The following is a 14,746-nucleotide window of genomic DNA, read 5'->3' on the forward strand; positions in this document are numbered from 1 at the left end:
TTTATTTCTGTGCTAGCTCTTAGTCAGACGACTGCATATAAAGGTTTGACAGTTAATATACCTCAATCCTCCAAAATATTGCCAATTACTGGTGTAGTACAGGTATGGTGATTGTTTTTAACACTATGGATAATAGTCAATGTATAAATATTTTGAGGTATGCTGAAATGAATCACAAATATGTCTCAGGTGTAGATTCTTAACTAGGCAGTTGTTAAAATTGGGAATTTCATAGTATAGCCTACCTGCTACAGCTCTACATAAACATGATACTACTATATATGTGCCAGAAAGGAGCACAGACAAGTAAACTTGGAGGTTTTAGCTAGCTTTAATTACTCTTGGGTATAATGAACAGGTTCACATCAAGTTTACTAAAACTGCTGCCTTATTGCAGAAAAAATTTACAAATTCAAATGTTCTTTGTCCACCAATAAATCTAAATAGTTAAGCTTTACTGAAGCATAGACCATTACGAGACCTCCCCTCTGCATCTACCTGCCTTTCAGTTTCTCTGGAAACAAATTAGTTTTGCTGGACTTTCTGTGAATATACACATGCACATGTATCTCCATGTACTCAATTACTTGTGATAGTTTAGTTTCCTCTGTTAGTGTATTCCTTGTCCAAGCTACAGATAAAATTCAAGTGTTCATTTGACTGGTGTCCTCATTATATTTTCAGGTTCTGGGGAGTGAGCCCATGGTTGTTCCTGAGATAACTACAACTGAGAATTTATTTTTTTAGTTTAAATAATGTATACTTTCTCTGCTTCCAAAATCTCCCTCTTCCTGTTAGTAACACGTATTACTTTTTGAAGACTAAGTGCCAAGCAATACATTGAGGAAAACATGTTCTTTGCTTTAGAAACTTGCATTTCTAGACACATAAACAATACAAAATGAATAAGAAATACAGCAGGGGTCCTCTTCTACAGCCTATTGATGTCAACAGAAAGACTTCTGTGGCCTTTAGACAACCACTAAGTGACCAAAAGGTCACCAAAGGGTGGTATACACCTATGAGAGTTTCAGTTTGACAAGATCATGAACGAGGAATGCTACACAGAAGGATGGCAATGAAGAAAGCTGCAGCTACATAATACAGTGGAAGAAGGGAGTTCTTATTAAAAAAAAAGCTGTAGGAGAAGTATAGGAGTAGGAGAAGACACAAAGACAAGAAATGAAAAAAAAAAACATTACAAATCATACAGGAAAAGAAAAAAAGTGTTTAGGTATAAAGTCTTGGGCAGAGAGAAAACACAAGAGCAGAGATGCAGCACACAGGTTGATTCATTTAAGGCCTTAAATCTTGACTCAGTTTTAGTGTACTTTTTGTCTGAGAATCAAATGAGTCTTTAAATTTTTCTGCCTTCAAAAAGCAGATTGGCAGACCTGTTATTTGATTAACCTAATTTCATATGGAGTGAATTACAAAATCAGAAATAAGAATTAGAAGGCCTCCATACAGCTCCTCATGCTCTTCGTGCTGACAAAATGTTTTTCAGCTTCTGAGGGAACTGTGCCTACATGAGCGTTTCTAGAAAAACCTTACTATACAGGGCTGTTTGAACATCACACTTAGCCTCACAGTGAGTCTGGCAAAATGATATTTATTGAGCCTTCTCAAACAATCTCTTGGCAATACATGCACTCTTCAGTATATTTATGCCTGAGCACTACTTTCTGAAAAAAATACCACATTAGCATATTAATTCAGTTTGTGTCATACTTACTAACTTTACTTGCAATTACAGAGAAATTGTACTGTGCTGTGCTTTCTCTGTCCAGTAATTCATTAGTGGCAATGGTTCCTTCAGTAGCATCTATTGTAAAGTAGCTGTCCACATCATTCTTCCAATCGATGAAGTATCTGTATGTGAAAAATATTAAACAAAGTAGATGCAAATGTGCAAAGATTACTCATTTATAATAACAGGAGTCTAGCTAGCTCAAGTTTCGTTATTTTTCTCTTCGCAGCTATTACCATCCTTGCAGGAAGAAGACAATAAAGAATGATTTGTTTATTTCTTTTTTGCAGAGTTGGAATGCTCAAGGGAAAATGGGATATAATAAAAGATTTAGTACTTCTGGTGTTCAGATTATTTGAAAACTTTGAGCTCCCAAGAAGTTGATGCACAGCTTCTCTGACACTGATCACTTATAGCAGTCACTTTGGAAAGCGCTAGATGGGCTGAGAGGGAAAAAGAGAAAAGACATGTGAAATAGTGCTTAAGGTATGAATAGCAATGAAGAGTGGATCAGATCTGGTCTCTTTACATCCATTTGTAGCTGCAATAGGCTGGAAGTAGCCTCACTGGGCTTGCAAAGAGGTGTCCTAGTGGATGTATACAGGCTGTTGGCACAGTCTACTCAAAGGTCCTTCGCCTAAGGGATGTTGGCAGAGTCACAGTATGGGTGATGGAGAAGAGTGTGCTTATTCCCCTGCATATATAGGAGCAATAAAAGCCTCTTTGCTTTTAGGAAGAATAGGAAACTTTCACTTTCACTGGAGCTGTGAGGAACAGGGCAATACCATTGTTTTTTTATTCTGCTGAGCCTTTGTTTGTCAAGAAGCATGAACATAGAACAGATTCAAAACTCAAAATGTGTACTTGTTATTTTTCCCTAGCAAGGGCTTAATAGAAAGCAGAAATGCACTTGTACACATAGCTGCTTAAAAGCAATCTGATAATTATTCCAAATCCATTTCCCTTAAATGCTAATTAATTTGAAAGTCTATTTTCACATTTGATGCTACTGTTTGTAGTCATAACAGAATAATTTTTTTGATGCAGTGCCGCCAGCTACTAATTTCCTTTTCATTGTTAGTCTCTTCATACCTTGATGATGTTTCTCAAAAACTAGGCAGGATGAAATTGAGAAAGCCATTTGTGAGCAGTAGGCAATAAGAACAAAATGGCATTCAACAAGAAGTACATTTAGAAGATCATAAAGGCCAGAGGACCTTTCCTATGACACCTCATTGCATGTAAACCAGTGAGAATAAGAATAAAAGCTAGTATTTCCTTCTCTGATTACTGTGATTTATGGAAAGAATATATAGGGAATGTAATGATAAACACTGTGTTTACTGCTGTAGAAGAAAGCAATAGTAGAAAGGGGTATATGGCATATTTCCAAAGAAGCTATCTCAGATTGGGACTCAAGAATGCCAATAGCTCAGGAAGACTTGAATAGTAAAAAAATCACAAATAAGGTACCGTGCTCCTTTGGAGACATTTTGTTTAATCAAAATCAGAAGAAAATCTTATCTGTAGATGAAATAGGTTATTTCATCAATTGACAGGCATCATTACCAGTTCACTGCTTTATTTGAAAAGCTTCAGAAATGATTTGCTAAAGGCAGCATGTATCCTTTTACACAGCTGAGCAGGCACATTTTCTTGAATATGATAATATTGCCTACCCACATTTGTAATTTCAATCTCATTGTTCAAAATTTGGTTGACATAAAAATTATGAAAAATATATAAGCCACTTATTAGAAATATCATTACGCTGAGATACTCTTTCAGGAACAGTAAAATTACTCTTTCAGGCTTTGCATGTTTAATAGATTATGATTTCTTCCAAAATTAAATATACAGCCACACACAAATAAATGGGATCAAAGCATGAGAAAGTAACCTTGCTTACCTTTCCCCTTAGGAAGATTAGCTTTTCTAAGTAACCTACACACCACAGTATGAGCCAGTGAAGAAAGTACAGGGCCTAATTCAAAGCATAGTGTAGGTGATAGCCTCCTTCACCAAGGAGGCTTTGAAACTACAGAAAACATTCAGTTTAAACACTGTTGTGTTTGAAGTTGAGTTCAAGCACGAATATTTGTAGGATCAGAATCTGGTAGTCTATCTGCAAGCATTCACACAGGTGATTAACTTCATGCACAAGCCTAGTATGCCTACTCCTAAACATAAGTATCAGCAGGATCAAAGTCCACAATAAGCACTGCAAGACTAGCACTAGTCATGCTGATACTAATGGTAGAATTCCTCTTGGCTTCCATGGAAGTGGGATCTGTGGGAATTGAACAGTTTGATAAAAACAGAACTGTAGCAGTTTTTCCAAATTCATTGTCTTTGCCTGCGTTAACACTGTGGAAACTATTATGCCAGCATTGTTAGCATTGTTAGTCTGTTCTTTTTTTTTTTTTTTTTAACTTTGGCATTATCTTTAAAGACTTCCCTTCCTTCTCTCTCCATGTGCTGCACATATGGTAAAATTAGGGGTGGAACAGCCAGTCATTTCAGCTCCTCTCATCCCAAGAAGCTATATAATTGATTAGACTACAGAGGGAAGAGGAGTAGGAGGAAGTATTGGAGATATATTGCCTAAAATATATATATTTACAGGAAAAACTGCAAGCAAGCAGCCATTCTTCCTCCTTTCATTGGTTGTCCATGTGCAGCACCCTCGAAAACATATGTGGCAGAAGATCCTCTTACAGACAGCTCTTCTGGACACAATATTGCTCCCAGACACTTCGGTAAGCCTGTAAGGCTTAGTAAGAGAGTGAATGGGACCCCATCTGGCTGCTTTTCAAAGGGGAATTTTTGGGACATCCCAAAGGGAGGCCACTTTTGGGGGAGGCCCTAAAAGAAATGTAGTTTCCTTTTACAGCCCAAAAGCACTGTTTCATACAGTTTGATGCTAAATGTGAGATTCTTTGTAAGCAACACAGCAACAGTTAGTCTCTTTCTAAGGCCAATAGTATTGCCTGAGCTCTGTCTTTTACTTGGACAAAATGTTTTCAAGAACAGAAGAAATGGGAAAAGGGTCTCCAACCAGAAAAATCAGTAACTTTCCAGAGATAAACCCAGGCATCTGGGACATAAAGCCTGACATCTCTTGTTAGATTGTGACACAAAGAGGAACACTGTTGAAATACTGGTATTAGGACAGCTGTCTAGATCTTCTAGTCATGGTCTAGCAGTCTGAAGCAACTGAGGTTGGTTTGTTTGACTGCTCAGAGTGCCTGCAAGACTGATCATGGATAACTGCACTAATCCCAAGAGGCAGCTCCCTCCTTGAAATGTTAGGGAGAACTTACTTGTTGACATAGGACACAGCAGTATTATTTTTCAGAAGCCCCTGAACAGGCCTGTCTGGCAGCTCTGAGTACCAGGACATTGATATGTAGTTCATATTCACTGACAGGGAAGAAACTTTGAACTATATGTCTCCCTGAATATTCTTCCCAGCAGAAGACTGTATTCCAGATTACATTATTGAAGGCAGGAGGTGTGTGGGATTAGTGTGGAAAGATAGAACTTTGCTAACGTTGTCTGAGTCTTCTCAAGAATAGCTATATTTGTACAACAAGTAGGATAAAAGAAACAGAATGGAAAAATTTGGTTTATAAAATGACAAGTCAAGCCTGTAGGACTCTTATCCGGAGCGTTCACAAAGACACACACTGCTGTCTTAGGAGCTCCAAGAATAATTTGCATTCATCTTGGCTAAATGGTGAGGCTGTATGTAGCTCATAGGGTCTCACAGAGCACTCCCCCGAAAGAGGGCTCATCTTCTTTCGAAGAGCAGAAGACAATGGGGAAGAAGGTGTTGACTCTAGCTGCAGCACAGAAGATAGCAGAGTGCTTGATGAGCGCTGTTGAACACATGAGTGACAGCAGATCACCCTTGTGAGGATAACAGGAACTCTGAGCTGTCAAGCAGACAACTGTAGTTGCTTCAGACTGTTATACCATGAATAAAAGAACTGGACAGCTGTCCTGCTGCTGCTATGGAAACATGTGTGACAGCATGCTCAGGAGGGATGGGATGTGGCAGGATGCTAAGGAGACACTGAAGCTCAGGACTTAGGGTGCATTTTTTGGTCTTAAAAATGTGGAGGGGAAGACTTCCCCTGCCTAGCACGGATGGCCTTGGCAACAGTGGGCGTCCATCCTCACCAAAAGTATATGAACCCTGCCAAAGTCTTTCTTTGTTGTTCTGTCTTGATAGTGACAGCAGCGGTGACACAATGCAACAGAGGAATCATATAACAGCATGTAACAACTTACAACATATTACCATCTTTCTTTTTTCTTTTTTTTTTTTTTTGTAGTTGATGCTTAAACACAATGCAGAGTATGCATTTGTGTGCCCATGCATTGGCCCTTAGTGGGGATTTCACCAGCTGTTCCCAAACTTGCAGAGGAAGGCATATTGCAGCTTGGGCTTAGCTCAAAAAGGGGAGTTTAAGAGAAAGTTACAAGGTCCTTTACAAGGTAATAGCCATTTTTTTCTCTTTCCCAAAATTCAACTGAGTATTCTGGTCTTGCTAGTATTATCTTGATAATGAATAACATATGCTGTTATAGTTTCATACTCAAATCTCCATTGCATTCCATATACACACACTTAAATATATTATAAAATTTTCTGTTGATATTTCCACCAGCTAAAAAATATTACAGCCACCATCAGTACTCAGAAACATTTTATCTTCTCAGCTCTTTTTTGATAGGGTTTTACTGCCTCCAAAGAAGGACAGTCGCAAAGTACGGGCCTAAGTATTTTGTTCTATGCTTTTCAAGAACGTAGGGACACCTTCTTATGAGGTGGTTGTGGTTGCTGGGATTGTTCTAGTGACGGAAGCACTCTCAGATCTTCTTTTGAAGAGGATGTCATAAATGTAGAGAAAGTAAAACTAACAGAGAATCAAGAGGTACCAGAAAAATTTGCTGGTTACACAGTGTTGACATGGTGAAAGCTGGGTCATATCAAGGTCTGAGTGCTCTCTCGTGCATTCCTAGCCCAGAGGCACCCCAGTGTATTTATCCTTGCTTGTACTCTCACGTAGCTGACAGCTACATCCATCCATACTGAAAAGCAGCATCCAGGTCTCGGACAAGCTGCTTTGACAACATTTTAGACTGAAAGGTCTCAGAGACTAATTAAAGGTTGCCTATACACACCCATACCTCCTAAAAAATAAGAGCACAAGAAGGAACAGTCTTGCATAGCTCTGCTATATCACTCCCTATGAGACACATGAGGGGACTTATGAATCTGGAGAAAAAATATTTGTTTCCAGAAAGTTTTCTTTCTGATACTGGACTTGAAAGATTAATAGATTCAGCACTTGGTAACATAGCTAAGTTCTGACCATCTGAAATGGAATATGCAGTTCCTAAAACTTGTTCATGATACTACAGCCATGCAATTCAAGCCAAGAAATGAGCAAGGTAAGACATATGTAAGTGTGTGTATTTTAGAGGAAGAGAAGATTGCTTTAAAGCTAGACTGGGAGGATTAAGGCCAAATGCCACAGAAGTAAAACCCTAAAGGATCAACCTTAAAGAGTGCTAAAATACAGATGATAGGTATGGTGTAGTGATGGTAAGCATGAGGAGAAGAGCTCTGACCTGCCCAAGCTGCTGAAAGGAACAATGAAGAAAAGATACTGTCTACACCCTTTGCCACTGTTTGTATCGTAAGCAGGGAAGGGAAGCATGCATCGTGCCCCTAGAGATGCTGTTAAGCTAAAGATGCTCAGACCAAACTTGCTCCTGCTGCAACAGTGTGCATACAGAAAATCATCTGAAGGAGTAAAGCACATTATTCAATTGGAATTGGCATGAAAATGGAAAGGAATCATCCAATTCAGTGAGCAGTAATGCATTTAACATTTAATTACTGGCTTTCCCTTTTGTTTTATTGTTCCACAAATAGGGAACAGTAATTGCAACCAGCCTCCTAAAAGAAGAAAAAAAAAAAAAAAAAAAACCAACAAAAAGTGAGGGGGCACATTCCTTCATTCCTTCAATTTTTATACTTGACAGAGTTCTCCTACATCATCTGTCCTACATCAGCATAAATACTCTTGTCTGTATTTCAACTTCTATTGTGAAATTGTACCTTAAGCAGACCCAGATGGTGAATCTAAGAAAACCCAAACCACAAATTCTCTGTGTACACTCTGAATGGTTTGGCTTCCAACCCCAGTTTAGAAAGCATCTTATTACTCCAACTACAGCTTGTCAAACCCAAACACTGGAATGAAACATTTTAGATGTAAGAAAATTCCTGATGCAATGGGATAAAATGAAGTATCACTTCTAAGAGAAACTATGCTTTCAACTATGCTTTTCCAACCCACAATTTTTTCCAACTTCAAGTATGTACGTAATGCCTTTCCCTGTAACTGAACCATATTGGAAAGAGGAAAGATCCTTCCTTTCACTTTCTGTAGTTTCTTGACCGGCTGGGCTCTTTTTACGTTTAATCTCACTGAAGGTGCTCTTCCGCTGGGCCACCAGTCCCTTCTGATCTTCCCCAAGCACTGCATCCTTGCCCAGCCACTCTGGAAAGCCCATATGGCTGCTCAGTGGTGGGAGGAGGAGGTGCCTGCAGCTCTCAGACGGGCTAAGGCACCTCTGAGAGTGCTTGTGTCACCTGCAGACACCTGAGGAGCTGGTTATGATGCAGGTCTCGATTTAGGCAACTCAGTCAGCTGAGGTAAAGGTGACTTTCTCAGTCCAGGCTGAATCGTTGGTGTATTGTGGTGCTTGAAACTGGTTTAATATTACCCACTTGAGAGGTTTCAGATTGACCGCTTTGAGAGAATTGCTACTGAAAGTAGTTCTGTTGATAAGGAGCAAAAAAGCAATATGTATGAAATGTTAATATATGCAAATTAGCTACTCTGGGCTATGAATCTTAAATGATTAAGGGAACGAAAGAATTTACAGAAACACAGACTTCTTCTGCTTTGAGGGGGAAAGATCATGGGAAGAAATGGGAAAAAACACAACAACCGTAAGACAAAGTTAACGCTGATCTTCAAAGGGGAAAAGGATAACTGTCCTGGTAATTTCTCTCCTGTAATTGAAGGCTACATTTTGTATCATGTAAAATATCAGATCTGCAGGCCAAGATCCTCAGAGATAGTGAAGTGACTGGCTTCAGAAGATATGAACTTAAGTGATTCCTCTTTTTCTTATTAAATTACTTGACGACTCATCGCAAGGGGTATCCTCGAGTTAAAAAAGGTGGTGGCAATGAGCTCAGCACAACTGGAAATTAGGCATTTGAAGGTTAATGGCTTCTGATCGTTGTGCCTTTGTGCAGAATAAACATTTCCTCAAAAATTCCTGTTGATTTTTTTCATTTGAGAGGGACAAATAACCTGGTTGATAGAGGTGCTTTATAAAAATATCTCAACTTGTCTCCACTCACACTTTGCTGATGTAAAGCACATTCCTTACTCTGGTACCTAGTGAGATAGAACACTGGTTTTTGGGAGAAAAATGTTGCAAAGAAAGGTGAGGGATGAAATAACAATTTTCTGTAATGTCATAGATGACTCTTTGTGTACCTGACCTTAAATTGTTTAAACTGCATTCAATTTAAGTTTTATTTAAATATTGAACTGCAAGTAAATGAAATTCAGAGTTCATGCCAACTTGGGACAGTTAAATACCACCCATCATATCACATAAATGAAAGATAGTAAGATTCAGTTGGGAATTGTGATCAGCTAGGATTTTTTGTAATTCCAATAGATATATAATTAAATAGATGAAAGAAAAAGTAAAGCAGGAGTGGCAAAAGGAGTGAGGGACTGGAAGAATGCAAATAAGACTTTAGGTGTGATTTGACTATCTGAAAGTCCAAAGGAATTTTCATGAGTAGAATAATCATGTGCCATGGCTGGAAATTAATAGATCTCTGCATATAACTAGGTGTTGAGAAAATGACACCTCTACAACAGAATTTTGTTGTGGGCATCATGTCACTAGATAGAGATCAACAAATTGGAGGGAGTTAGGCATTCTGAGTTAAAGGAAAGATTAAAAGAACTAAAATATGTTTGGCTTGGATAAGAGAATAAAAAAGGGAAACATCATAATGGTCTACAGATAGCTGAAGGGCTTAAACACTGAGAAAGGAAAGGTATTATTTTGTTCAGCACAGAGAAGTGGAGGGGCAAAATTAAGAAAGGGAAAATTTATGTTATGCAGCAAAATCTTTCTGGCAGTGTTGTATATTATGCTGCACACAAGAGGAATGATATGAGTTCTGTCACTTGGTACTACAAAGCTCAGCTGGGTAAAGTAATGGAGACTGTGCAGTAAGGGAAATTTCTAGAAAGATGGACTGAATAATCCTATTAGTCCCTGTAATGCTAAACTCTGATACATAACAGGAAACAGTATCATCATGCTAATCATACTCAGTTACAAATCTGCTCTAAGGTGCAGTTCCAAATATTTTAAAATATAACCATAAAGGTTTTTTTTTTTTTTTTTTCAGATTGCAGTTATTAAAAAGTAGGGAAACAGAAAAATCATTCCTACAATGAGAAATAAGAAATTCAGACTTCAAGTCAAGCCTGAAAGAGATTAAAATGTTAGAGAATGTAATGTGTTGAAGCATGCAAACAACTTTGTGTCCTCCAAAATCCCATCCTGCCACTGAAATTTCCTTCCTGCAATTCTTAAGATGATCCATTCATTGAGTTATCGTTGTGTAAAACTCAAAAAAATCATATGACCATATGTACATACATACATATTTGAAACACTAAGTCAGTTCTTTATTGCTGTTCTCAAATGTAAGTGCTGAACTCTTCTGCTGATTACTGGAAGTATCTTCCATTCCAGTTAAGACTGAGGAGTGATTACCATAATTTTGCTAAAGGTGCAATCAAGAATTTTTAAAACAAGTCCCCTGTAGACCATGCATGCTTAGAGAAGCCTTTAAGTTCAAACAAGTATAATTAGATGTAACAAAACATTTTATTTTCCTGTGCTAAATGATACAGTCATCTGAGTTATCTGCTTTTAGGGCTAAATAAGATAGATAGTTAGATTTCCAAAGTCTTCCTCAGGGCTGCAGCACTTGAATCAGTATTAAGTTACTTTAGTTTCTTTTTCATACCTTCATTTGATTTAAAGATTACCCTTGATTCTTAGTCTTGTGTTTTTCTGTTAACTTAAAAATGCTGTCTCATGAGGTTTTACAAGAGCAGCAATGGTGAATATCCTTTTTTCTCCTCTGTGCAGCATGATAATATGAAATAAGTTGTAATGCACTCCTTACCTAACAGTAGCAGATAATAGTCTTTGCATATCATTCATGCTGTCCTGTGTTAATACAACCACAGGGTTCCTTCTCATATTTTTTAAGTGCCCTTTATATTGTACAACCCAGCAACTGTTGTGCTGTATGCATACAAAGTATTACATATATAAAATATTAGATATAATTAATAAAATAAAAATACTTTTTCTTGAATAAAACTCTGTTAAGATCAAAAAGATTTTAAAAAATAAATGTCTTAATATAATGAAAAGAAATAGGACCTCTTTTGTGCAGAAATCCTAGTTTTAATACGCTGGGTTTAATATTGTGATATTCTCCTTGGCGGAAGTAAATCCAGTCAAACTTATCTACTGTCACATAAAACCATAATCTGATACATTAATAGTAAGAGTTATTAGAAAAATCTAATGCTATTAACAGCAAAATAACATTTGAAGTTTTGTTGTAAAATTTTCCTGTCATTAACCAAAAAAGTAAAGGATGTGGTAACGTTCCAAAGTGGCAGATGCTGTTCTGTTAGGTTGCCTTTTTTTGTTTATATGTTTAAATAATTTATTAAGCCATCTCCCTTAATGGGAGCAGAAGCTTTCTGTACCTTTGCTGAGTATCTTCAGAACACTGCTGAGGCATTAGAGGTCAAATCGAAGGAAACCCTGACTGGTCTGCTGTCAGATCTTATCCTTTGGGTAATCCCATGGATACCAGCTGGATCCCAGAAGAACCCTACCCATGCAGATACATAATAATCTCAATACTTAATTTTTTTATGGTGTTTTTTTTTTTTTCAGGGGGATACTAGGAATGAAGAAAAAAAACCCAACAAACAAACAAAAAACCTTGACAAATAAAACCCAAACTCTAGCTGAAAGGTGAAAAGTAACAAGCACCGCCATTCACTACTATCTAACTATTGCCATTAAATTTTAACATCTCTCCTAAGTGCCTAGTCAGATGCAGTCACAGAAGGGCTTCTGCTGCTGTTCTAAGTTAAGTGGTTATCTCCTACCCTCACCTCCCTCCCTGCTTCCCATCAGTATTAGTCCTACAGTTCTTCCAAATGCATTTTCCTTTTAAAATGAAATGGGCCAGTTTGTAAAGTAGTTTGGTTTCAGCCGGTTTCTATTCTAACCTGTTTCACAAATTGGGTTAATGGGCAGTTGTACTTGCAGAACTGATGCCGATAACCCTCTCATGGGTGATGCTTTGAAATGAGCATCTCAAGGTTGCATATTCAGATGCAACCAAAAAATGAGCAGCCAATGTAGTTGGTCTAACTTGCTTTAAGTGCCTTTACTGCCGTATCACAACACAAAAATAACAAGGTGAGCGTAGGCAGAAAGGTCTTGGTGGCATTGCTTTGCTCACAGGTAGCAAAAACTAGAGATGCCTGTGTAGGCGATGCTATCGAAGTGGCAGAATTGTCTTTCATATTATAACACATCACACTTCCCACACCCAAAAATAAATACACCCCCCCATATTCACTTATATATTAAAATATTTCTGACAGTTTTACCATGACTTTTCTTTCATCATTCCACTAAAAATGCCGTATTTCTTTATGATTTTGTAGAGATTTTCAAAGGCACTTAGCACTGATGTAAAGCTGTTGTAGTAGTCCAAGCTGAGTGTTTTTGAAGATCTCACTGAAGTAATGTATCTAGTCTTTTAGTGGAAGGGTAGCTTTGTTTTTGTTAAATTATTTTGGCTTAGAAAGCAGAGAATTTTTTGATTATTTTGATAGAAGCCCAAACAAGTTGTTGTCCTCCTCTGTCCCCTTTTCCAAAGGAGTTCTGGAGTTCAGTAGCATAATTTCTCAGACTGATATCCTGTGAGACATACTCCAGCCTTCCCAGAACAAATCTTGTCTATACTGCACATCAGGTAGGGATGCTTTAGAGAAGGACAGATGGAATTGCTACACTTTGGGAGAAGGAACAAACATTTCTTGTCAGAATGTCCCGTGCCTATCATCGGCATGCCTTTCATATAACACACGATCTTCCACGTGAAAAAATAACACAGTTTGAGTCTTCTGCATACTACATGACTGGGTTCGCAGTCCTTCATACATGGCTGCATACTTCCGTCTTTTTAATCAGGAGGGTGAAGGATTAGTGATTTTAGCAGTCAGTAGCTTACGTGATCTAGAATGAGTAGTATCCATGCAAACAAATTATACTTTGCTCCTTTGGAGAAAATCGACCATTATGCAGAATTAATTGACAGGGAAGCAGTGGCTGCAGACAGCCAGACTTTAACGATGGGTCAGAGTCAAGCAAGAGAAGCTGTTAAACTTTTCATAAGCCTTATAAATCTTACATATGAATTTTAGTAAAACACACTAGGCAATATAGGAAATAAAATGTGCTGCAGTTCAGTTACGAGCCCTTCCAAACTGCCAGTTCTGTCTGTCTACAAATTCCTGTGCTTCCTCCCCCCTTTCCCTTTAAAAGTTTTGTTCATTTGCTTATCAAACCCTTCAGTCAGCTCCATTGTCTGCTCTGCATTTCTCATTACCAGCTGAGTATCTTATCAAAAGCCATTGTCATTTGGAAAATAGATTGTTTTTATTCAGTTTTCACATCATTTTTCCTGCCTCATTGAGCAGGCAGAACTACAAGACAGCCAGGCAGAGGGAAAGCTTTGTCCTGTAGTTTAATTAAGTCTCAGTTGTTTGGACTGTGAGCAGCAGTAGAAGGCACGTTGGACTTAACCCCCTCACTCCAGGCTTAGCAGTCAATATTGCTATGGTGGGAAAGCAGTAGAGCACTTTCTCTACTAGCACCACAAATGATAGGCCCTGAACACCATTTCGCCCTGATTTTGAAAGGTATACATTTGCCCTCTGCAATGCTGCCCATGATCTGTTCTTTCCACCTTTATCCTGCCCATAGCATGAAGGACCTGCCCCCTGCATTCACTGAGGCACCCAGGAACTGGAGGGTGCATCTCACATGGTGAAGAGGAGAGCAGGGCTCCTGTTTTGCTGGTTTTAGGCGGGGAAAGGGCGTACTGGGATGAGCATCTGGATGTGTATCAGTATCTCTACCAATGGGCAGAGTGAGTATAGAAAGACAGGGAGCAAATGAGTCTGAGTGGATGCTCCCAACCCTTAAGAAAGCTGAGAGGAGGAAAACAGATATGACGACTCCATCAGATATTCAGCCTCAGTAGAAGTTGAAACTTTATTTTGTACTTGGGTGCATGTGACCTAAACACCATGGGATAAGACAGAGGTGCTTCTTGGGCCTCTGTTCCCATGCCTTGCCTGAAATGCTTTGTCTTCTGATAATGTGCTAAGGTAATAAGTAGCATAGTTGCTACAGAGGAGAGCCGACCTAGTGGCATAAATTCAACAGGAATAATCTTTGATTGCTTTGCTTTTGCATCATGCAAATACTAACTCTGTTCTATAACTTTTGGATACTAAAATCTGAACAAATCTCTCATATTTTTCCCCTGAAAAACGCTGAAGTAAAATGCTGATGCTGAGACAATCAAAGAAAAAGCAAATAACAGCAATCATGCTGACTCTAGAGAAAACTGCAGCACACAGTAGAGGATTTATCGCTTGCTTAGATCATCAGCTGGGACTCACTTGGATTGTCAGCTGGATCTGCAAGAGGAAACACTCAGTGAAGTCAGGAATTGGAGGCTGCATTGTTGCT

At 38.4% G+C, this 14,746-nt stretch overlaps 1 protein-coding gene across 2 annotated transcripts in view; it reads right to left on the reverse strand.

Annotated features, from left to right (window-relative positions):
- The window catches only part of CDH12 (cadherin 12), a 160,121-nt gene that overhangs the window by 17,896 nt on the left and 127,479 nt on the right, over window positions 1-14,746 (reverse strand). For both annotated transcript variants that reach the window (XM_050890728.1, XM_050890727.1), the window contains one exon: window positions 1,736-1,872. In XM_050890728.1, the coding sequence (XP_050746685.1) occupies window positions 1,736-1,872 (137 nt within the window). The remainder of the gene's footprint in view (window positions 1-1,735; window positions 1,873-14,746) is intronic.

The sequence above is a fragment of the Gymnogyps californianus genome, chromosome 2 (genome assembly GCF_018139145.2).
Source record: "Gymnogyps californianus isolate 813 chromosome 2, ASM1813914v2, whole genome shotgun sequence".
Taxonomy (NCBI): Eukaryota; Metazoa; Chordata; class Aves; order Accipitriformes; family Cathartidae; genus Gymnogyps; species Gymnogyps californianus.